The sequence below is a fragment of the Elephas maximus genome, chromosome 11, assembly GCF_024166365.1.
Source record: "Elephas maximus indicus isolate mEleMax1 chromosome 11, mEleMax1 primary haplotype, whole genome shotgun sequence".
Classification (NCBI taxonomy): Eukaryota; Metazoa; Chordata; class Mammalia; order Proboscidea; family Elephantidae; genus Elephas; species Elephas maximus.
Window position 1 is genome coordinate 112,895,953 of NC_064829.1, and position 24,503 is coordinate 112,920,455.

At 58.4% G+C, this 24,503-nt stretch overlaps 1 protein-coding gene across 3 annotated transcripts in view; it reads right to left on the reverse strand.

Annotated features, from left to right (window-relative positions):
- ACTN4 (actinin alpha 4) overlaps nt 1–24,503 on the reverse strand; it is a 79,682-nt gene that overhangs the window by 1,541 nt on the left and 53,638 nt on the right. For 2 of the 3 annotated variants that reach the window (XM_049899981.1, XM_049899982.1), the window contains exons 4-19: nt 23,545–23,631; nt 22,274–22,361; nt 20,501–20,579; nt 19,324–19,405; nt 18,430–18,515; nt 13,731–13,823; nt 11,934–12,164; nt 10,552–10,699; nt 6,965–7,115; nt 4,081–4,189; nt 3,762–3,902; nt 3,484–3,666; nt 3,254–3,388; nt 2,029–2,208; nt 1,028–1,174; nt 82–162 (exon numbers count right to left, since the gene is read on the reverse strand). In XM_049899981.1, coding sequence (XP_049755938.1) covers nt 82–162; nt 1,028–1,174; nt 2,029–2,208; nt 3,254–3,388; nt 3,484–3,666; nt 3,762–3,902; nt 4,081–4,189; nt 6,965–7,115; nt 10,552–10,699; nt 11,934–12,164; nt 13,731–13,823; nt 18,430–18,515; nt 19,324–19,405; nt 20,501–20,579; nt 22,274–22,361; nt 23,545–23,631 — 2,021 coding nt within the window. Of the gene's footprint in view, nt 1–81; nt 163–1,027; nt 1,175–2,028; nt 2,209–3,253; nt 3,389–3,483; nt 3,667–3,761; nt 3,903–4,080; nt 4,190–6,964; nt 7,116–10,551; nt 10,700–11,933; nt 12,165–13,730; nt 13,824–17,166; nt 17,253–18,429; nt 18,516–19,323; nt 19,406–20,500; nt 20,580–22,273; nt 22,362–23,544; nt 23,632–24,503 lie in introns of all 3 variants that reach the window. The other variant, XM_049899983.1, reaches the window with a different exon arrangement.

The window sequence follows — 24,503 nt, forward strand, 5'->3', positions numbered from 1 at the left end:
GGAGAGAGAAAGAGAGAGAAGGAGAGAAAGAAAGAGAAGAGCAGTTAATGCCAGGTCCACTGGGGCCCAGGAAGCGCGTACCTGCCGGTCATTCTCCACGTCGTAGCCCAGGCTGATGAGGCAGGCCTTGAACTCCTCAGGCCCCAGCGCCCCAACATGGTCCTGCCAGGGCGTCCCGGTGAAGGTGTGCGGGAGGGTGGTGTGTAGGCCAGCCCGGCGGACAACAGCAGGGAGGGACGGGCCACATGCAGAGGGCAGGGGAGGGGGACACATGGGGGAGGGAAACACATAGTTAGAGGGCGACGTGGACAAGGTGATGACCAGGGATGGGGGAGGGGCAAGCCACATCCAGAGCCAGGCCCCTTTCAGCTGCCTCCCTGCATGGCAGCCAGAGGCGGCCCCTCAGTCTGGCCTGGGCAGCTGCGGGGAGCTGAGTGATGCAGGATTGAGGATGGGGCCTCAGAGATCGGGAGGGGCCGGGGAAAGGCCTCGCCTCACCTTCAGGATTTGGGGTGGGAGAAAGGGGGTTGCAGCCCACCCTGCTCGGGACATGCGGGCCCCGGCCTGAGCAGAGCTGCGGATATACACGCACCCCGATGGAGGCTAGGGCTGACCACGGGGGCTGACCGCTGGAGTGGCAGGCTGGGCTGGGGACTGAGGCTCAGGGCCTTTACAAGGGCCTGTGGCAAGGTGAGTCTAGAGTCCCCAGACCCAATCGGAACCTTTAAGACGCCATGTGGGGGGGCCAACTCACAGGCCAGATCTAGTGTCTTGGCTGTGCCAGGACTTAATCTGTCCCAGGGTCTCAGTGGGCTGGTGAGGCTGCAGCCCCTTCCTGCTGTTGTGAGGCAGCTGTGCTGGGGGCCTCTCTGCTGGGAGTCAGCCACCAGGCCTCGGGCCTGCAGGCCCCTGTGTGCTGTGCCTGCTGCTCAGCCACGGGGATATGAACGGACGGACAGATGCGAAGACGGGGGGAAGGGGAGCGGGATAGGACAGTGACACTGGGGAGGGGCAGAGGGCAGCTCACCTTGTCGAAGTGGTTGAAGGACGCCCGGAACTCCTGCATCTGCTCCTGGCTGATGCCCTTGGCATCACGGGTAAGGATCTGGTTCTCCACCTCGTTGATGGTGCGGGCGATGGTGGTGAGCAGCTGCTCCCAGCCCACGCGGATGTGCTGGCAGGGAGGAGAGAGGGCACGTCTGCTTGCTGGCCCGGGCGGGGGCACCGGGAACACTGGAAACATGGCTGAGGGGGGCTTGGGAAGGGGGCTCTGTGCTAGTTCCCCTCCCGCGAGGGGGTGGCCTGCAGCCTCCTTCTTTCCCCAGCAGGCATCCAGCCTCATGTCCTCCTGCATATCTCGTCTACACAGGAGACAAGGCCAAGGCACCCTCATCTTAGAGCGCCTGTCTCCTTGCCCCCGGCCAACAAGCAGGGTTCCAGTCACTGTAGTATACATCCCAGGGACTGACATAGGACAGGGGCTGGGACCCCGGACACTTGTGCCAGGACCTCGCTGCAAACTTCTAGAGGTGTGCTGGTAAATGGTTAGCAGCTGGCTCTCCGGGGGAAGCAACCACCCCAGTTTTGTGGCATTTGCTGGCTTGCATGGTGTACCTGGAAAATACTCCCACCATGGACAGTTTCAGGCTAACAATAACATCAACCAGATTGCAAAATTCCTACGACTTTAACAGCCGGCTCTTGCAAGCTGGAGAGAGCTGAGCCCACACGTGTTGGGTAGACTTGACGCCTAAGTGGGGGCAAGTACCGCCTCCATGGCCCCCAGGTGGGCTTGTCCTGAGAGGTTCGCTATCGGGGTGATGGGAGGGCACAGGAGGGAAATGGTGGTTTTTACAGAACATGCAAACATGCTGATGGAGCCTTTTCAGCCATTTCAGGGCAGAGTAAAATGGGAGATGTGGCAAAGAGCAGCCAGGTCTCGTGTCTATGGGACACGTAGCGTTTTCTAGTGAGGAACCCCTTCTGGCTGCCACGGGAAGCCAGGGCCATGCGTGACCCTCGCCATACCTCCATGGTGTAATTGGTATGCTTGTTGTCGAAGATGAGGGCCTCCTGGATGAGCTGGTGCTGCTGCTCCAGCAGGTCCAGGTTCGGCTTGTAGTCCACAATGCTCCGCTCATACTGTTTGAGGTGATTCAGCTGGTCCTCCAGGGTACCGTTCATCTCGATGGAAATGCGCCCGATTTCCTGCACAGAGGGCGGTGCAGGCGGGGGAGGCAGGTGAGGCTGCGGAAGGCCCTCCACCTCAACCAGCCACTACAAGAAGCCCCTCAGGTTATTGTCGGGCTTCCTGCCAGGGTCCCCTCTAGCCTGGGGCCTCTGCCCATGAGCTCCCACAGCCTGGAAGGCCTGCTGCTCTCTGTTGGTCCCTCCACTGCTGCCCCCTAGTGGTAAAAGCAGCCATGACCGAGAGCCTTTCCAGGCCAAGCGCATATATGCCTGTAAAGCAGGCCACATTGGGAGGCCTGGTGGACAGGTATGGCTGGAGCTGTGGAGGCTGAGGCCTAAAGAGGGTAACTTATTACAGTAAAAGGCAGAGTCGGGATGCGGGCCCAGGCCTGGCTGGCTTCAGAACCTGTGCCCCTGACCACACATGCCCCACGCCCTCGGCTCCCAACATCAGGGTGTGCTGCATTGTCAGCACTGAGCCATGGGGCTGACCTGCTGGGCACCTATGATCCCACTCACGAGCTGTTGTGAGCTGGAACAGGGCTGTTCCCTGTCAGCCCAGTGCCTGGTATGTGGTGAGCACTTGGTCAGCGTGGCCGGAGTTACTCTCAGCATCGTGACTGTGTGATGAGGGGCATGCTGGGAGGCCCTGCTCTGACCCTCTATTCACAAGCAGAGCCCAAACCTGTCTGCCACAGAGCAGTGCACAGAAAGTACTTGCTGATGGACTGAACGGAGTAGCTATTTCCATCCACATCTTGGAGATAAGAGAGCTGAGGATCAGAGGTCAAACTACTGGAGTCAGTCACGGGTCAAGGGCAGAGCTGAGGCTCAAACCCACATCCATCAGACACCTCAGCCTGGTCTCCCTCTAGACGGCACTGCTGTTTTTATCCTATAATTTCGCTGGCCCCCCTAGTTCCACAAGGCGATCAAGGCTGGTGGGAGTCAGGAACCCAGGCCCAACAGACCTCCAAGACCACTGGGCCCACGGAGCACCCAGTGGGGCCTCGACATACACGCTCGGTTCAAGGTGCTGCCTGGGCAGGGCGGGGGGCCTCACCTCCATCTTGGTCTGGATCCAGGGCCCCACGATGTTGGCCTGGCTGGCGAACTGGCGGCGGAGGTGCTCGTTGGACTGCTGTTTGCTCTGCTCCTCCAGGAGGGCCTGGTCCCGCTTTGGCACCAGCTGCTGCACCTGGGGGGCAGCGGGCATGTGGTGTGGATGCAATCAGGGAGGTGCCCCGCCAGACCGGCCCGGCCCTAGCCCCTGCCTGCTGGGCCCCAGCCCACCTTCTCCCACTTGGAGTTGATGATCTGGGGGGTGACGGTGGTGTAGGGGTTGCTGCCCGACAGCTTGATGTGGTTGCTCTCAGCGACCCTCTGGGCCTCCTTGTGGATGGCCAGGATGGCCTCCCGCTCCTTGTCGGCGTCTGGCAGGGTCGACTTGAACTGGTCGTGGGCTGAGATCAGGCCCTGGGGGAGAAAGGTGCCTGAGAGGGGCTGCCCAGCCGGAGCCGGGGGCGGGGGGGGGTGCCGTGAGCCGGGGTGGGGTGGGGGACCGGGCAGACCTCAATTTCCTCGATGGTATGGACGATGAACATGTCCTGCAGGTCCTCCATGGCGCTCTCCATCCAGTTGTTGAAGGGGGCTGCCCGCTTGGCGTACTCCAGGTGCAGCTGGTCGATGGTCTCCAGCTGCTTCTCTGTTTTCTGTGTGTGGTGGGGAGGAGAGAGGGGCAGTCAGTCAGCGAGCAGGAGGTGGGCCACAAGGGTGGGGCAGAGGGTCAGAGAGGGTCCCCTCTGGGTAGGTAAGGGTCTGGGCTCCCTGGTCCACACCAACCCCAAAGGCAGCAGGCCCAGGACTCTCTGGGGACACCTCCCGCCTCACCTCCAGGGCTTCCCTGCGACTGTGGGTTAGAGAGCCCAGGGCGTCCCACTGGTCGCAGATCTTCTGGCACCGCGTGTTGACGTTGTGGGAGTCGTAGTAATCCAGTTCACTGTGGGCCAGGGCAGAGAGCCGTGAGACCCCAGGATCCAAAGACCCAGCATGGCGCAGGCGGGGTTGTGCTGGGACCCACCCGACCAGGCACTCAGGGATGGTGAACTCTCAAGGATGTCAGTTAGCGAGCCTCCTCCTGCTGCGGCCCACAGCACCCCGGGGGTGGGATGGTGGTAACAGAGGGCAGGGTTCCTTCCACGCATCCCCTTCACGATTCGTTCTGCCCTGCCAGCTAGCTCCCGGAGTGTGGGCCCTGAACCACGGCTGGTATGCGCGCTTTTTAATTTAAATAAAGTCTAGCAGAGCGCAGTGGTTAATAGAACGGGCTCCAGAGCCAGATTCCCTAGGTTTGAATTCTGGTTCTATCATTTTCTAGCTGTGTGTCCCTGGATGAGTGAATCCCCTATTCTGAATACCTCAGTTTTCTCATCTGTGAAATAGGGATAGAGTTATGGTGGGGAGCAGATTAATTAGTGCATGTAAAGTGCTTAAAACCCATTGCTGTCCAGTGGATTCCGACTCAGCAGTCATGAAGAACAGCCGATCTGCCCCACAGGGTTTCGAAGGAGTGGCTGGTAGGTTTAAACTGCCAACCTTTTGGTTAGCTGCCGAGCTCTTAAACACGGCGCCACCAAGGCTCCTTCCACAACCAGTCGGAACCGACTTGATGGCAGTGGGTTTGGGTTTTGGTTAAAATGCTTAGAACAGTGCTTGGCACCCAGTGAGTGCAAGTAGCAACAGCTATTTATTTAAGACTGCATTTATTTTAACGGGTATTAAAAACATATATATAACTACCCTGCAAACTTTATGATTTCTTAGCCTCATTCTAAGCAATCTACATTAAAAAAAAGTTAAGGAAAAAAACACATAAGGTAAGCAGCAGTATGTTCTTAGTTGCCATCGAGTCAATTCCGACTCATGGCGACCCTGTGGGGTGTTCAGCTGTGACCTTTCGGAAGCAGATCTCCAGGTCTGTCTCCTGAGGTGCCTCTGGGTAGGTGTGAACAGCCAACCTTCAGGCTAGTAGTGGAGGGCTTAACCATGTGCACCATTCAGGGACTCCAGCTAGTGGTATGGGTACTGTCATTGGTCCTGGTCCCCACCTCCACTGACATGTCCCTGCCCTTCCATTCCTATCATCAGCTCCAGGGTCCCGGTCTCTGGGGTCCAGACACCTGGACACTCTTAGCAGCACGGTCCAGGAGTCACAGGACAGGAAGGAGCCTTGGGGGTGGGGAGCAGGGAACACCATAGGGAACGCAGGGATCAGGTGGCATCGCCTGCCTGATGAGAAGGGGCAGGCAGCCCTAGGTGCCTGGGAAGGCAGGCAGGGCTGGGGGAGGACAGCAAGGCTGGGCTCTGCCTGTCTCAACCACTCTCTAGCTGTGTGAGGCCAGGCAAGCTCCTTGGCCTCTCTGTGCCTCGGCTGCCCCTCTGTGCAGGTGGCTGGGAGTAAAGGAGCTGGCCCAAGTGGGGCACTGAGTGCTGTGAGCGTCTATTGACACCGTAAGTCCAGGCTCAGCCAGGTTGCCCACCAGGCTCGCCCTGGGCTCGTGGCCCTCAGACTCACCCTTGAGGGGATGAAGAGCACCCCAAACAGCCCCCATTTCTTTCCTCCAGGGCCATGTACAGAAAGCTGCTTTGAGTGACTACCTGTTCCCCAGCTCAGGCTAATGGGTTTCATATGGCTGCTCCCCAGTGCTTGAGAGGCTGGCCTAGAATTTATTCCAAGTCTGCTTTCAACCAGCTTCCAGAGGCACCCCCAGGAAACTGGGAGACCTGCCCTCGCCCCACCATGACCCTGAGGGTGTCGGCATCTGTTGGCCACATCCTCAGCCTAGGCATGCCTGGGTGCAGGGCCCTGATCCTAGGAGTGCCTGCAGAACCCCAAGGGAGACCCCCAGTGGTACCCAGCAGGGAGGCTGTGGGTCCCAGTCCCTGGTGCCTCCGCATCCCTGTGAGCACATGGGGAGCCCACAGCAGCAGGCAGTGGGGAGCTGAGTCAGGGAGGAAACAGGCCCTGCCAGCGTGGGCTCCCGTGGGCATCATGGGTGAGCACCAGCCCTGTAGGGATGAGCGGGGCTCAGTTAAGTGTGGTGGGGAGGGGGCGTCTGTGGAAAGGGCGGTTCCAGCCAAGGATCCTATTTTTGAGCAGACGGCTATTTTGGGAGCCCTGCCTCCCTCCGGGGCTGTGGATTTTCCATGAAGTAACAGCCTGGGCCTCCCACTCGGCCCTCCCTGCTGCTGGCCACTGCGCTGGCGGAACAAGGCCCCATTCACTGGCTCCGGAGGCTCAGTGTACTAATTGTGTGCACAAGTTTATCTGACTGGGGCGGGGAGGGAGGGAAAGGAACCTGGCTGCCTGGAAGCTCTCACAATCAGTGTATTCTGAGCGAGCGAGAGGGACGGGGCCAGGCAGAACAATGGGCTCACTGTGCGGCCGGCTCCCCGAAGGAGGAGTGGGTGGGGGCAGTGGGGGCCGGACTACCCATCCCATCTGCAGGCAGGGATTCGGAGCCCCAGGGACCCCTAAAGCCCGAGGAATCAGGGCCATCCCTCTGCCGGGAGCATAGAGATCCCGTTATGTGGCTCATCCAGGCTGGGCCAAAGGCACAGTCCCACAGCCCGTTGTAGGCACCCGCAAGGAGCAGGTGGACACGGGGAAGGCTGGGGGTCCATGCCAGGTCCTGACGCAGGCTGGACCTGGGGTGCTCAGGCAGGGCACCGGAAGGGCAGTGGGTGGCAGAGGGGCTCATGAGCCCACACGTACTTGAGCTCCTGGGCAATGGCCGCAATCTGCTCCACGCGGTCCTGGTGTGCGGCCAGGTCGCTCTCAAAGGCCTCATGCTTGCGGATGAGGGCTTTGATGTCCGACAGGGTGGCCGTCTCGTAGTCCCGGTGCTTCAGCATGGCCTCCTTCCCTGGGGAGGGGGCCGAGAGTGGGTGAGCTCAGACAACAGCAGCTGGGACGGCAGGGCAGCCGGAGTCTAGAGCCTTGGGGCTGTCAGGCTGGAGGGAGACTATGGTGGGAAAACCCAACATTCTCCTCACCATGGACGGTGCCACAAAGGGTAGAAATTCCCTGGGACCTTCTTCCTTGCCCCCTGGGGCTTCTTATCCCAGCTGTGGCCTGCATGGAGCTGGGCGATGCCTTGGGGCCAGGGACAGATACTCCAGATCAACCTGCGTGTTCTAAGCTCAGCATACCTTCTTGGGAAGAAGCCCCAAGAACTGGACCATGGGACCATGGCCAGAGTCAGACACCACTTCTGGAGGGCGGTGCTGTGTATGGAGGAGCAGCTGGGGCTAAAGCCCACGCTTCAGTAGGGCTGGGGAGGGGGTGCCTTGCAGTCAGGGTTTCCCGGAAGCCTGCCCTGTGCCTGCACCCTGGCTCCTGAGGCTGGGTGGTGGCCCTATCACACATCTACAGGCCATGCCCTGCACTAAGGCTTCACGTGTGCAGTGCGGCAGGGCCCACTCACCAGGCCCTTTGAAGGAAGCAGAGAACACTGTTATTAGCCCTGGAGCCTGACTGATTACACAGCCCAGCACAAGGGCTCAAGTAAGCCTGACAAGCAAGCGAAGGCATTACGGAGAGCCCAGGGGAAAACTCCAGCCTGGGAAGAAGGAGCTGGGACGCTGGCTCCTAAAGGGGCCCTGCTTCAAGTAAGCCACACTGGGCTACCCTGGGAGGGGCTGGTAGTTCAGAGACCCCTCTCCTCACCTCTGCAAAGGCACCAGGGTAGCTGACCACCAGCCGCCCAGCCCGGGCACTGAGGAGGTCAGACAGCACCGTTGTTTCCGTCTTTGTAAAGGGGGTGAACACCAGCACCTACGCTGCGTGGGTCCAGGCTCAGGTTCCAGTGCCCGAGAAGGGTGGGCATGCAGCCGGTCCTAGCCTCACCTCGGCCACTCAAGGCTCCTTGGTCCAACACCACCACCCAGCCCCGGAACAGGGCTTGCCGCCCAGGCCTCAGGCAGGAAGCTTAACCACAAAGGCAAGCTTGCAATTCCCCTCTCCAAATTGCTTTCTCCCGAGGGTGGGAACCAGGAAGAGTAGATTACTACCCTCTCCACCTTGGCGGGGTTTCAGCAGGGGCTCCGGCCAGCCAGGGGCGGACCGGGTGGAGCAGGGCATGGCCCCTGGCTGCCCCGGATTAAGCCAAGCGGCAGCCAGAGAGGGCATGGGGGGTCGTTTGTTTTTTTCCCCAGACAATCCAAGTCCCTCTGGGAAGCATCCACAGGGACCCTTGCCTTTGTAGGCTGTGGGGAGAATGGTGAGGGGCTGGAGTAATGGTGACTCAAGCCAGCCCTCTGAGCCCTCACCCCCAAGGGCTGAGGACCCCAGGGGTCCAGAGGGGCTCGGGGGGGGCTCATGGCCCAGCCTCCTCTGTCCTCCATTTCTGCACAGTTGGGTGGCCCAGAGGACAGAGGTCTTGAGAATGAGAGTGAACATGCCTGTCTGGGGGATCCAGGCAGACGAGAGGGGCAGGACAAGATGCCAGAGCACCTGTGGGGGAGGCAGACACCGGGCAGGGCTGGGGCAGGGGCATGGCCTAAGACTGACCCGACTTCAACCGCCTTCAGGTGTCCTTCCCAGGGAAGGTACTCTGGTGGGCATGCCCACAATCCTCAGCCTCAGGATACCACCCTCCCAGGCTCTGTCAGCCCCCCAGGTGGGACTGGAGAGCTGACTGCTTGGGCCATGATGGGCCCCAGAAGGGAAATCCACAGGGATGACGCCAAGAGCCCGTGGAAGGACAGAGCTGTGACATGGATAAGGCAGGAGGAGATCGCAGTCTGAGCATGGGATGAGGATTCTGGAAAATCCAGCTAGTGCCCAAGGCCCTTTGTCAAGAGAGATGTAACAGTCTGCTGGCCTGTGGGCTCCCAGGGCAGCAACCTTATCTACTTGAGAAACTACTGTGCATAGGGCCTGGCACAGAGGCTCAAGAGATGTTTGTTGATTGAATGAATGAATGAGCAAAAAAAACTAAATGCTCCCTCCCAAGACGGCATCAGAGCTAACTCCCCCTCCTCCAGAGGCGCCATTTCTGCAAGGCACGAGGGAGGTGCCTGCGGCCCCGGCCCAGCCTGACCCTTGCTCACCTCCCCGCTGGCCTCTTCCCATCTGCATTCTTTCCCTGGCACGGGAGGGATTAGCGTACTGCTCTGGGTCTGGCAGCTGCTGCTGGAGGACAGCCGGGCTGGGCCATCTGGCTAATGTCAGGAAGGCATGAAGCTGGGCCACAGCCAGGGACAGAGGGGTGAGGTGAGCCCAGGTCTGCAGACCATGCTGAGGACAGTGAGGGCTCCACAGGGGACCCTCAGCACCCAGCCAGAGAACTGGGGCTGCCTGCCCGAACAGCTGGGTGGGAGGGGGCTAGAGCCCCCGGAGGCTCAGTGAGGCTCCCATTGTGGGAGGGGTGGGGGTGAGAAGGACGAGAAACCACACTGCCACCCCAGGAAGTGTGAAATCAGCTGGGCAGAGTGAGGCAGGTGGGGCAGAGGAGACACAGCTGGGCAGGAGCAGGCAGAGGCAGGACAGGGACTCCTGGGGGTGACTCTCAGCTTTCCCAGGCACTGGACATTTCTGAGGGCTTTCAGAGCCCCGGGATCTGGAGTCTCAGCGTGGTGTGAGTCCAGACCCAGGGCCAGGGACGTGATGGAATTCAACATCCCACGCCAAAGGAACAGGCAGCTGCAGAGCTGCCGAGAAACGGAAGTCAGAGCTGCCCTTTTGGGAGAAGCCATCTCCCAGGGAGGGCCAGGCCCCCAAAAGCCGTCTCTGGGACAGGAGAGAAGATGAGAAGGTGCATTCAGGCTGATCACACCACTGAGGGTGGCAGAGAGGAAGCTCCTTCCAGTACGGGCTCTTGAGCATGGAGAAAAACCCGTGATCACAGAGGTGTGGAGAGAGGAGGCAGACACAGGGTGCTGGAGGTGGGAGAGCCTGCCCACACACCTGCCCAGGTTTGGGAGGGGAGCCCTGTTCCCAGGGAAGGCGGGACGCAGTGGACATGCACAGGGGTCACTTCCCCAAAGAGCTGGGACGGAGCTCAGCTGAGGTCCTCATGACTGATGTTTAATAAACCAAGCAGGGGCAGAGTAGACTGGGCAATGAGGAAGGTCCGGTACCAAGCTGTCCCTCGCTGCCTGTGGCTGGACAAACCCAAGGCAGCACTTCTCACGTTCAAGTCCCCACGAGGCAGGAAAAGTGGCCTAACAAACAGGTCCGATACAAGGAGGGCAGTGTGTGTGTGTGCGTGTGTGCGCACGTGTGTGTGTGAGAGTGTGTGAGTGTGAAAGAGAGAGAGAGAGAGAGGAGGGAGGGAGCAGGGAGCTCGGAGGCCATACCATCGGTCCAGGCCTCATGGATGGAGGCTTTCTGCCGGAACTTCTCCGCCAGGTGATCAAGCCGCTCCAGCCTACGGATCTCATTCAGCAGCCACTCCTCGTAGCCCTTCTCGGCCTGTTCCAGGTGCTGCCAGCCATTGTTGATGTCCTGTGGGGACAGCAAGAGGGCAGGCTATCATGGGGAGCCAGGGCACCTAGCAGGGAGAGACTCCCCAGGAATGCTGAAGGACAGGCGGCCAACATGGGCTGGGGTCACACCTATCCCTCCTTTGCTATATCCCTGCACCCCGATGAGCCATGCACACGGCAGGTACATCGGTTCTTTTGGACTGAATGAGTGAATGGGTAAATGAATGAATGCATGCATCGTGGACAGAGCTGATGAGAGCCAGACAGTGACTGCCCTGGGCGTATCACCCCTCCCTCAGGAAGAGGGCATACAACACTTGGTGGTCCTGGAGTCACGGGAGACTGGGGTTGCAAATTCAAACGGTAAGCTAGAAAAGGGATGGGTATGAAACCCTAGGTGTGAAACCACAGCGGGTGGGAGGAGGTGACAAAGCGTGAAGCTCACCCTCCAGCCCACCCCACCGCTCTCAGAGCCCCAAAGGCTGTGCACGCTAGTTAAGAAAGGCCATGCTCACTGGTGGATGGACAAAGCGGGATGGATTCGCACAGTGGAATACCACTCAGCCTTAAATAGAAACAAGTCCCGATGCTTGCTGTAACACACGGGTGAACCTTGAAGAAATTACCTGAGCAAAGAAAGTCAGGCTCTGAAGGACAAACCCCATATGATTCCACTTAAACATGGAATGCTCATAACAGACAAACGCACAGAGATACATCAGTGGTTCCGAGGGGCTGGGGGGCATGGGCTGTTGCTTGTGGGCACGGGGTTTTTCTTTGGGGTGATGGGAAGCTTTTGGGAATAGTCAGTGCTGATGGCTGCACAATACGGTGAAGGGAATTAACGTCAGAGAATTGTGCACTTACAAAAACAACTTCTTTTTGCTGTACAGTAGAAAACCTGGGAGAGCCATAACTCGACAGGATGGCCTTGGTTTTCTGGATCTCGCAAGTTTGCCGCCTTTGACAGGGTGTAGTCTTACTGCTTTCCTAGCATTTGCTTTAATGGAAAATATTTGTGTTTTCCTTCTCTGACAGGTTTCTACCTTACACAGGTTCTGGCTTTTGCAGGTTTTACTGTATATATTTTTACCATGATAAAATAGAAAAAAGAAAAGACAAACTATGCTGGCCAAACAGTGAGTCTGTGGGCAGTTCTGGAGCTCTCTTGCCCTGACCCCACCCCTGGGTCCTGGCCCCGCCCCTTCCCTGACCCCCCCCGGCCCCGCCCCTGACCCCGGCCCCGCCCTCACCGAGACCATCTTGCCCTCAGAGGGCATGAAGGCTGGCCGGTTGCTGAGGCGCAGCTTGGTCTGCAGCGTGTTGAAGTTGATCTCCAGCTGGCACTTCTCCTGCACCTTAGGCGGCTTGTGGACACGCCGGTAGTCACGGAAGTCCTCCAGCTTCTGCTGCATCTCCTGGATGGTCTTCTGGGGCACGCGGTCCTCCAGCCATGGGATGGTGCGCCGGATCCACTCCAGGAGCTGCAGGCCCACAGGAAGCCATGGGGGCCTCTGCAGGGAGCCCTCTGAGTGCTAACATGGCCACCCCAGGTTCACGGGCCACAAGTCCCTGGGTCTCCGAGGGCCCCGGCTTGGGGACCCCCTGTGCTTCCCAGCCCCATTGCTCCACGATTCCCACTGCTCTTCTCTGACTACTTCCTTTTGGGCCTTGGCCCTTGGGCTTCCTTCTCACATCTAAGGGCTGCCTCAGCTGAAGAGCCCTCCTCGGAAGGCCCCACCACCACCCGCTATCACACGACCAGCTGTCCCCATCTTCATAGAGCCCAGCATGGCTGAGATGGCTTGTTCCCTCGATCATTGACTGGGAGCGCCCGCCTCAAGGGCAGGGACAGGGACCCGGGCCGGCTTCACTCTGGGACAGCCGGCGCCCTGCACGGGGCCTGGGACATGAAAAATGAGTTGACACCTATTTTTATAAGCCACTCAGATTTTTGATGGAGTGAGGTAGGGTATAAACCAGCAAACACCCTGCAAGTTCTAGACCAATTCCAGGAAAGTCCAGCCAGCTGTTTTCTGGTATAGAGGTGTCCAGAGGGGTGGCTTCCAAGTGCCATCACTGGCAAAATGAGAAAACCCAGGGCGAGGCACCCAAGTGTGCATACAACTCTATGTGTGGGGCCAGCTGCCCTTTCCTGGGGAGAGCTGTCACTCCATGAATACAGCGTTTTCACTTTTCTTGGTGTTACAAATGATGGTGATAATAGATGGTCGCTTTTTCAGCATCTTTAACTTGGCAAAATAAAAAGCTGGCAACCCTAGGCTGGCTGTTAAATACTTTCTCAAATTTTCCTAGTCCATGAAATCCCAAAGTCTGGGAACCACTGGTCTAAGACTAGTTTTTAAACTACGACTCTCAGGGCATGTAAGCTGTCTTCATCCTTTAAATACAAAAATTTTAAGGCAGAGAAGACTCTAGAAGAGATAGACTGATCACCCACATTCCCGACTGAAGTTAAGGGTTCAGGTTTGGGGTGGAACCACCTGGCTGGAATCCCAGCTCTCTGTGCCTGACCCTCTCTGGGTCTCAGTTTACTCACTCGTAAAACGGGCCTAACACAAGTTCCCCTCTCAGGGATGCTGTAGGCTGAGCAGACCCTGCTCGTGAAGTGCCTGGCACAGGGCCCACCATGACAAACTGCAGCCACGTCTGTCACTGTGCCAGCTTTCCGCCCTCACTGATTACTCTCTCCAGGGGCAGGGCATGGGAACGTGAATGTTCAGAAAGCTCCCCAGATGGTTCTGAAGCAGTAGGGTGTTCAGGAAACTGTCCTGGAGTAAGAACCCAGGCGGGAGACCCCAGAGCCAGCTGGCATGGTGGCCCGCTGGCCTGACCTTGTGAAACCAGCCTGAAAGTCACATACTGGCTCCCTCAAACTCCAATCTTATAACCTTCCGACTTTGGAAAGTCTCACTGCCACACCCACTGTCCCCTCTGCAGGTGTCACGTGGCCTCTGGCCAAGGATAACCAGGAGCTGACCTGAGTTTTGAGCTCGGGCAGGGCCACTGGGGGGTGGGAGGACACTTACATCGCTGGCCAGCTTCTCGTAATCTTCCATCAGGTGCTCATTCTCCTGATTGACAGCCAGCACCTTGCAGATCCGGTTGGCAGCGGTCTCAGCCTGGGGGTGGGGAGCACACAGTCAGGGCTGCCTGGGGGCTGGAGACCCTCCCTCCTGACAGGCATGTCCCTTGAAAGCTGGCTCATTTGTGACCCACAGAGAACTCCCCAGAGAGGCAGGGACAGGAAGAATAGCCCCAGCGAGCAGCCCGTGTTCTGATAGGCCTCACTGGAGTCCTAGGAGCTTGCTACAAAACGCCCCTGGCCCAGAGAGCTGGGACTCTCAGCTATCTCGAACCCTGGAAGTGCTTAGGAAATGGATCAACAGGTCACCTAGTGCCCCACAAAGAGCAGGGCTAGGTGAGGCTTGGTGGGATCTGCTGCATAGGCCAAGACCTTCAAGAGTCTCCCCTTGGGTGGAAGGCAGACTGCAGAGAGGCAAAGAGCTGGAGGTGGGGGACAGAGGTTGGGAGGGTACAGGTGCCACCCAGGGAGGAGCCTGGGGGCCCATGCACAAGCAGGGTGCACTTGAACCCCTCCTGTCGATGGGTGCTCATGTGGGCAGAACCACAGTCCATGGGGCAGAAGGGAGTCAGGCATGGTGGAGGCAGAGGCGGAGTTTCTGCCCCAGAAGCATGGGAGGGTCCCCTGCCTTGTCCGGCTGGGGGGAAGCACAGGTGCAGAGGGGGTGGGGGTGCCACACTGAGGGAGGAGAGGCCAGGTACCTTTCAGGAAGCACAGAAAGGGTCCAAGAGGAGGAGTTGGAACGGCAACAGAACAGGAACAGAAAGAGTGAGGAGGGTCTACAGAGTGATGGGGAGGAAAACAGAACGGCTAGGGAGACGGCTCCAGACCCGGCTGTTACAGGCACCGACGCCAGCCTCTCCCGTCCACACTGAACCCTGGGCAGGCGTGGAGGGGAGTGCAGCCAGCCAAGGATTGTGTACAAATGCACGCACGCACACACACTACGTCACGCAGCAGGAACACAGCAAGGGCCACAGGCAGTACTCCTCAGTGGGAGGCCTAGGGGGGCCTCAGCCGATGAACATCCAGCCAAGGCCACGGGTTGTAGGGGCGTCGTCACTGGGGTTTGTCTCTGTCCCCTAAGTGGGTGGAGACAACTAGCAGCTCAAGCTCAAAACTACTCTGCTGGGCAGCCCCGCTGAGTGAGCCGGAGGGGGGTGCTTCGCGTCACTGCTAAGCTCAGGGCTTGGTGCGTTTTAGGTGCTCAGGGCTGGTGAATAAATGAGTGCATAGAGGTGATGTCTTGGTGACTGAACTACGAGGAAGGAGCAGGCGTATTTGGTGCTAGGCCTGGTGGTTCACCCGGCAGCTGTAAAACAAACGAGCCCCTAGCGCTCTCTGAAAAGACTGGATTGAGCTTCTGTGAAAGTGACAGTGACGGTAACACAAAGCTTACGAGGCTACCCCAGAGGTCAGCGCAGGCCTCGGGGAGCTGAACCCGGCCTTCTTCTTCATGGTGGGCCAGCTCCCAACAGCCTGGTCTTGACTGCCTCCCACACAAGGGGTCCAACCAGCCTGATGGGCCCAGCCAAGATAAAAACTTAAAAAAACCATTGTCACTGAGTCAATTCTGACTCATAGTGACCCTACAGAACAGAGTACAACTGCCCTCACAGGGTTTCCAAGGAGTAGCTAGTGGATTTGAACTGCTGATGTTTTGGTTAGCAGCTGAGCTCTTAACCACTGCGCCACCAGGGATCCCTTCTGGGCCCAACCACCTCAAAACCTTCCCACCTGTACCCACTCTCATAAAGTCCTCAGGACCCCTCCACCACCACACCAGGGCTCAGCAACAAGCAGAGGAGGGCAGTCTGGGGACAAGAAGGGAACACGTGGCCAGGGCAATGTGCTGAGCAAGGAGCTGGCTTGGGGCCCCACAGCCCAGAGGGCTGAATCTAGTGGCAAACATGCTGTTAGTTGGGGTGTGTGGTGAGGCATCTTCCATCACTGCCCACCCCCACCCTGCCTTCCTATTAGGGTGAGGGTCCTCCCTCACCCCACCTGTGCCTTCTAGCAGAACACTCCACACACAAGCTCCAATCACATGCTTGGCAGGTGGGTGAAGAGCTACGACACGCTGGTCTACCCGGCCCACGGCGGCCACAGAGCTGGGAAGAACCACCTCCCCCTCCCCCCGCTGGCTCGCAGGGTACCCCTACAGGCTGCAACTACGGCTCCCAGCGAGCCTGGCGCTTACGAAGCACCTGGTCTCTGTCAGGCGCTGTTCTAAGCTGGCTGTCTTATGAGCTCATGGGAACACTGAAGTCAAACAACTGTGTAAGGTCACCCTGATGGACCTGGCCCTGAGGAAGCTGGTCCACAGAGGGCAGCAGGGACAGTCCTCGTCCTGTGACTTCAGGAGTGGCTCTCTGCCTCCTCTGTCAAGTGGGATGGCTGTGCCTCCTCCCTGGGCTGTGCCTCCTCTGTCAAGTGGGATGGCTGTGCCTCCTCCCTGGGCTGCGCCTCCTCTGTCAAGTGGGATGGCTGTGCCTCCTCCCTGGGCTGTGCACCGGGGCTCTCTTAAGAGTCTGTGAGTGTGAAGCACTGGGAGGGGCACCTACCAGGTAATAAGTGCTCAGCAAATGGGAGGTAATTTATTCTTTCTACTTGCCAACTGGCAACACAAAACCAAGTCACTGGGTGTTTGATGCTACTCAGGATGCCAGCAGAGGCAAGACACTCCCAGGCCTCTTTCCCTGGGGAGAGCAGCTGGGAGCCTTCCTTTCGGAAGCTGAGGGCCCCTGACAGAACAGCGGGAGGTGGGGGTGGCGACACCACCATGAGGTCAGCCAGGCTCAGGGAGAGCCGCCGCTGGGAACACACACTTCTGAAGGCTCTGCCTGCGTCACCATCACCAGGGCTTCCGGAAAGAACAGGTGCCTGGTGATCTGAGTCAACAGGCTCAGGCTCAGAGAGTTCAGCCTGCTCATGCCGAGTCCGTCCTGGGGAGTCTGGGAGGGGAAAGAGCTGAAGAGAGGGCAGAAAAGCCTGGTGTAGCAGGCAGCAGCCCTGCTGTGGGTCATGGGAAGACAGTGGAGAGGGCAGTGCAGCCAGAGGTCACGAGCACGGGCTAACGCTAGCCTTGGGTTTGAATCCCAGCTCTGCCAGCTAATGTGATGCTGGGCTTCGGTCTCCCTGTCTGGGAAGTGGGGACACTGCTCCCCCTCACAGCGTGGGGTGTGAGCAAAGGGGGCCATCTGTGGTGTCTCAGCTCAGGAGGCCCCGCAGTCCCCCAAAACCTGCCCTCAGTGGCCTTGAGAGTCAAAAGCCTGACAGGGTCATTCCTCAGGCCACAGACCCTGGACATAGGCGGGCGATGGTGACGTGAGGGCTAGTCTCCAGCTACAGCAGGGAGGGGTCCTCCCTCCCCAGCTCACCTTTTGAGCCCCCGAGAAAGCGTGGTAGAAGCAGGACACATAAGTCATGATGGCTTTCTCATCTGGCCTCAGAGTGCCTACAATATCTGCACAGAGAGAGAGAGAGAGAGAGAGAAAGGCAGGAGAGAGTGAAAGAAGCAAGGAGGGCGGCCGGGGCCGGGGCCCTAGGCTCATGCGGGAGGAAGAGCGCTTGCTCTGGACTGGAAGCCAAGCCCCGCTCAGGCCTGTGTGGGCGTGCCTCCTGAGGCTCTGTACAGGGAAGGATGCAAGGCTAAATGAGACAGGGGCCTTGATAAACCAACCAGGCTTGGGTTTGCCAAAGGCACAGGAGGCCTTGTTCTGGGCTCGAGGGTCAAATGCTAAGTGATCTGTGTGAAAACGTAAGGTTATGTCATGTGCCACCACCTGCCAACTTTAGCATGAACCCGTTGCCATTGAGGCAATTCTGACTCATAGCGACCCTATAAGACCAGAGTAGAACTGCCCAGTAGGGTTTCCAAGGAGCTGGTGGCGGATTCGAACTGCCGACCATTTGATTAGCAGCCATCGCTGTTTACCACTACACCACCAGGGCCTCATGAACTTTAGCAAAGAACCTCCCTAATGGTCCCCCATGGCCCTTACCCCAAACTCCTTATCCTAGGCTACAACAGTCCTGCACAGCCTGGGCCCTTGCCTTCTCCGGCTCCACTTCTCAACCTTCTCCTCCTCACTTATTCCTCTCCAGTTGTTTCCGGAATAAGCCAAGCTTATTCGTTCCTGCCTCAGGGCCTTTGTACTTGCTCTGCCCTCTGCCTGGAATGCCTTTCCCACAGGTATCCTCCCCTGGGAGCGCTGACTTGCAGCACCTCCTCAGAGGCCCCCTCAAGGGCCCCCACCCAACCCAATTCTCTCCGGTCTTCCTGCTCCTCGCTCCCTACAGTGCTCCTCAGCACGTGAAATGACTTTATCTGTTCACATGCCTCTTGTCTGTCTGGCCCACTGGAATCTAAGCTCCATGAGTTAGGGACCTTGCCTGACTCTGCCACTGCTGTTGCCTAGTGCCTGGAACAGAGTGCCTGGCAGAGACGAAGTACTCAATATATTTGTGAACTGTGAGCAAAGACTGAATGGGCACTAATGCCAAGGAGTCGGGGGGGTGGCTTCCAGTTGGAGAGAGGCCACTGCCGTCTGCAAGAGAAATGAGGTGAGCGTGGAAGCCGAGAGGCAGCAGCGGCATTGGGCAGTGGCGGCAAGGTGGGCCTGCCTGGCCCTGCCCGGTACCTTCTGCGCTCCCGAAAAGGCATGGTAGAAGCTGGACACATAGGTCATTATGGCCTTCTCGTCCGGCCGGGCTGTGTTCACGATGTCTGCAAGTGAACGACAAGGGTTAAACCGCCCGGACTGGGGTGGTGCCTGCTCACAAGGATCCACAGGCTCCCAAAGCCACAGTCGTCCCGGTAGAATGCCCTTCAGAGCTGGTTCAGGGGATGCCCGGTGACCTGGGTGGGCTCAGCCACACCTTCAGCCCCGCCCTCTCCCATGCCTCTAGAAAGGCCAAGGCTGCAGGGACGGGATTAACACGAGGCCACTTCCTCTCTCCAAGCATGGCCTCATGGGGCTGCTGAACAGTTAGGCCCAAGGGCCACCAGAGGCCAGAGGCATCCATCCTGGCTGGGGGTGGGGACACAGCTGGGAAACGGAGCAAAGCCAAGACAAGGCAAAACAAAACACTCCACTCTGGCGAGCTCCAGACTCTTTGAGCCTGCTGCAGGCAGGGAGGGGAGAGGCCCGTGGTGATTCGAAGGAAGCCTAGAGTCATCCTCCCTTGGGTATCTTACCCCTGCCCGAGGGAGGGATGGGACCAGGCAGGCAGGGGTCTGGCAGGGCCCTGGCTCCGAGATGAGCCCCCCAGAGAGCTAATTTTCCACTTCTCCCTTCCAGCCCTTCTCCATCCTTGCACGTGCCTGGCCTACTCAGCTGCTCTGCCCCAGCTCCCAGGGAACACTATGGCCCCTGGCTCACCCAGGTTAACGCAGACCTTCTTGCTGGCTCTGCCAGCTCCTCGAGGCGGCCCCAAAGCTCTGACATGCCCATGCACCCTTGCCTGAAGCCAGGCCGGGACAGATGAGGTGCCCAGGGAACACGGTGTGGACGGAACAAAAGGGAGGCACTCACCCTCTGCATCCAACATCTTGGGGATGTCTAGGTATTTCTCAGCCACTTCAAAGGCATTGTTCAGGTTGGTGACTGGGTCGTCCTGGGGGAGAGAGGTGGTGGATACGGAGAACTCTGTCAGGGCCAGGATGCAGCAGAAGGCGAAGGAGGGGCGGTCTGGAAGGAAGGAAGCTGAGGAGAGGGTAGGACTGGAAAGGCTTCTTTGGGCAGTTCCACTGCGGGGAGGAGGGGACACCTGGATAAATCTAGTTCCTTAACCTAAGGAGTGACTCTTGAAATCCTCGTGGGGCAAACTATGGACATTTGCTCTGGAAAAATGCCAATGCACTATTTTCTGACAATGTCCAGCCATCCCAGACCCCAGATTAAGAACCCCTGCCCTAAAACCCGAGTCTTCATCTCAACTGGAAGGCATGGTCAAGACCTGAGAGGGCAACGGGGACGCAGAACGGTGAGGACAGCAAACGGCCAGGCCCCTCGTTGGCTCCCCATTGCATACAGGATCAAAGCCCACTTCACCCCGACCCTGCAGCAGGAGCCCCATGTGCGGGCTTGTGCCCTGCCCCTCAAATGCCTTCTCTGGCTCTGGGCTGCCTCTTCCTCCAGACGCCTGTCCCTGGCCATGCCAGCTCAGGGTGCTCCATCCTTCCCCTGAAGCCTCTGCCCGCCTACCTCCCAGCCCACCATATTCCCCCCAAGCATATGTGCATGGCTTTGGGTGGCTGCTTTTTACACAACCGTCCTGTCCCCTCCCCACGAGGCTGTGAGCTCCTACAGGGCAGAAGTGAGCCTCACAAGCAAACCAGAAAGGACTGTACAGGAAATGTTTGCTGGCCATGATGGTTTGGAATTCTTCCCCCAGCTTGGGCTGAATCCAGGAGGTTAAGGAAAGGGAGTTGGAAGGCATGGCTGGTCAGGCCTAAAATAACCACGGCTGGTTGCAATGCCCGTGGAGGAAGACTGGAACAGTCACCAAGGGGAGCAAGGGAGGTGAGAATCTGCCACAGGGCCGGGGGTCTGGGCTCTCCTGCGGCACAGACTCTCCTAGCCTGCCTATCTGAACGCAGAGGCAATTTAGCTTCGGAGGTCGGTGACGCGTGGGCTTGGGGGACGTGATGACTGAGAGCATGAGACTCATGGTGTCTGTGGGCCATCGCCAGGCACTCGAGATGTGTACCTTTCTCAGCTTTTCATACTCAATCAGCTCTGGTCTGTGTCGGTGGATCAGGGCGTTGAAGGCAAGGCCATCCTTCCAGCTGGGGATCAAAAGGCAAAGGTGATTAGGGGGGCACTTTGGCCGTCATGGGAGCGCTGAATGGCCCTGGACACCCACGGCACTGATCAGTCCCCGCTTCTTGGGCTTGGTGTGTGCCCGACACTGCAGAGGTGGTGTGGCAGCGAGCATGCCCTCTGGAGCCAGACGGTCTGGGGTCAACTCTTGGCTCCTCCACTTACTATTAGTGCGACCTGAGGCAAGCCACTTAAGCTCCTGGGACCTCAGTTTCCACATCTGTAAAATGGGGATGAAAATACTACCTACTTCATAGGGTTGCTGTGAGGATTAAATGAGTGAATATGTAAACGCTTCCACCAGTGCCTGATGTGTAGCTGGTATGTTATAAGCGCTAACTGTGAATATTGCCCCGGACGGCTGAGCACTGCACACTAAGGCCCTGCTGGCCCAGACAGGCCCACAGCAGGAAGGCTGGTGCCTGCCCTGCGTGACCTCTGCACCTTGGCTGACCTGACCCACAGAGGGCCCAACCCTGGGCTGCCTCAATGCCAGGATGCGGCTTGGCATGAGGGTGTCATGAGGAAAATGAAGGCTGGTCACAAGCAGCCTTCCCCGGGATCCTTGAAGGGCTGCTTCCTCTTGGTGTCAGTTCAATGTCCCACCTTAGAAAGGCCATCCCTGACTAAGGTCCTAGCTAGAATGCCTGTCCTTCTCCCCAGTTACTTCTTCTGACTTCACCCTACTCTGCTGTCACTATGCGGAAGAACCTTGTTGGTTTATTTGCACTTTGCTAACTGGTGGTCGGTCCCTGCTGCTATAGTGTAAACTGCCCAAGGGTGGGAACCTCAGCTTGGTGGCACGTGGTAGGCACTCCAGGGATGTTTACTAAAATAAATGAGTGAACGCGAAGTGCTGAGAGGGTCAGCCAGCGGTGGCTGGAAACAGGAAAAGGTCAGAAAAGAGAGGCCAAGGGAGGAGCCACGAGCTGTGAACAGCAGACACACGGAGCAGGCCCTCAGTGCCTGGTGCCATGGCCCCAGAGAGCCTGTGGACACATCAGGGGCTCTGTGGATCCCAAGAGGCCCCACTCGCCTCCACTCTTACATGTGCCCCATCCCTGGTCCACCCCAGGAGAACACCATAGGCTTAGAGGGGTTAAACTGCAGAGCCACCCCCAAAGCCTGTGCTCCTAACACAAGGCATACTGCCTCGGCTGCACTTGGACCACTCGGACCTCATCATGGGGTCACTGGACATGTCTCATTTCCCCCTCTCTCCCCGGGTGACAGCAGACTCAGGGTGCTCTCATGGCATGGCTGAGTCTTGTTCATCTTTGTACCCACAGACACTAAATCCCCAACCCTAAATTCACCATCGACTCTAATGACCGGTCCATCTTGAGATGTCAAAGCAAAGGAAAAGCTTTGTTGCTGCGTCTGAGCATCACCTTGCTTGGGAAGAAGGAAGGTTCTGTGAGGCCTACTGGAGCGCCCAGGACAGCTTGGCAGCTGCCTCTCCCTCCTCCTCAAGGAGGACAGGGAACCCCTCAAACAGGCTCCGAGGGGCAAGAAAGGGCAGGCCTCACTGAGGGCTGGCATGTTGCAGACCAGGACAAAAACACAGGGGAAGACGGCAGGGGGAGGACAGCTTCTCGGTTCTCAGGAAGGAGCGAGGCAACCAGGTGGGCCCGGGGCAGAGCTTGGGCCGGGCACTCACCTGATGTGGAAGTTCTGCACATTGACGTTTTTGTACGGCGCCGTCTTTCTCTGGCACCACAGGAGAAGCCCTTCCTTGGCAGAGGTCTCTGTTAAACACACGAGGACAGTGAGCGCTGGCTCAAAATGAAGCCTTCGGAACTCGGCCCAAATTGGGTCATATTTTCAGGCTTAGGTCTTGGGGTCAAACAAAACCCAAGGGGAAAGAACACCGTATATAACAACGGCTGCAGCAGTAATACTATACGCCACAGCCACTACCATCCTGGAGACAGGTAGGCCTCTGCTGACCCTAATTCCAACAGCCCACAGCCAAATGGGTCCTCACAGCCCAAGGCAGTTTCGGTTTCCCAAGAAGTCACCTGCCAAGGGTCATCGTCCCAGTGGGTGGCACCTGTGTCAGGCTCCTGATCACCACCAGCACACACTGCCAAATAAGCTCTTGATGCTGGCCTCTACCTCTGGATGGGGTAAAAATTCGGCACGGGCACAAGCACTGAGCCCTGCCCAGCGTCGCCCAGGTCTGGCCCTAGCCTCAGGGGAGGTCAGTGGAGTGAAGTGGCCTAGCAGCTCCTCCTGTGCCCTGTGGTTCTGGCCCAGCAGTCTGCGTTCCCCAGCCTCTGGCTGTCCTTGCGGTACTGAGTCCACCGTGACCTGGCACCCAGACTGGGGGCCGGATGCCCTACAGCCTCTCCACACCCTGTGGCACAGGTCAGAGCTTGGAGGGAAGTAATGAAGCACATTCCTGGGTGTCCTGAGCTGACAGCAGGTGCGTGAAGGCCAAGGTTCCAGGGTGGGGTGTTTGATGGAAAGACAAAGGCGCTGTCGTTCAGAAGGACCAGGCGCGGGCCCAACTCTGTCATCAGATTGCTGAATGACTTGGAGCAGGTAAATATGCCTCCTCTGACTCGAGTTCCTCGACCGTGAAATGGGGCCAACCCTGACTGCCCGCTTCACAAGGGGACATGAGGGACCACTGAGGTGGAGGCTGGAAGCATGGACGTGCTTTGGATTGGCCAACCGGGGCCAGGAGGCTAGAAAGGCCGTGGAAGAAGTGGCAGGTGGCTGGGAGGAGGGAGCTCCCTGACCTGCATCCACCCACAAACCAATTCTGTGAAGGGCCAGTCCCTGTGAGTGACCCCAGGGAGACAGGGAAGGGGACCGTCACATGAAGAGAAAACTCTAGAAATTCTAACCTAACTCGCCCCCACTCGGGGGAACGAGAGAAGAGGCGGCTGCCCACCTACCGGCCAGCAGCTTCTCAGCGCTTACCTTCCACAGAGATGTCCTGGATGGCGAACCTGAGGATGATGGTCCAGATCATTCCCAGCGTCATCTTGGCATTGCCATCCACAATCTCTGCACACAGAGAAGGGTGGGGAGGGGAAAAGGTTCGCAGCGGCCTCAGCTGCCCGTCCCCCACCACCCTCCCTGGAAGAAAATGCAGACAAGGCCCCCCACGCCCTGGGCAGCTCTGGTTCAAAGCAGCCTGCTGCTCAGTGCCTTCAGGCTGCGGTAGTTGGGTTTCCTCTGCCACACAGGCCTTCTCCCCCTGGCCAGCTCATTCTTCAGGACCCAGCCCAAAAGGCTGCTCCTCCATGAGGCTGGGTCCCAGGCATCCGGCCTGCATTCCTGGCCCTCTGTTCACACCTCCATTGCAGCATCCACCCCACTGGCTGCAGCAATGCTGTCCTGAGTGTATCTCCCTGGCAGTGGAAAGTACTCCCACCAGCCGGTGAGTGAGCACTGTGGTACTGTTCCTGGCGACTCTGTCCACGTCCTTGCAGCCCCACTGCCACTGACCCACCCCCAGAGCTCAACGCAGCTCCTGCTGGACCCCTGCAATCCACTTTCACACAGCAGCCAGGGCATCACTCCCCAGCTTGAAGCTCCACGCCGCCTAAAATGAAGCCTATGTCCTTAGCCTGGTCTCTAAGGCCTGCCCCTCAGGGCTTCTCTAGCCAGCTCCTTTCAGCTTCCCAAACAAGTCAGGCTCTTTCTTGCTCTCAGGCCTGCCCCCTTCTGTCCACACAGAAAGCTCTTCCCCTCTCCCCTCTAGGGCATTCCTTCTCATCCTGCAAGCCTCTGCTTCTCTGGCACTCTCAGAAATGGCTTCCCTAACCACCTATCTACAGCAGTCCCCCAGCCCTGCCCCATCCCTCTCTCCCCTAACACCCTGCTCCTAACTTGCATCTTCCACCATTTGTAATTCTCTATTTCTTGCTTGGGGC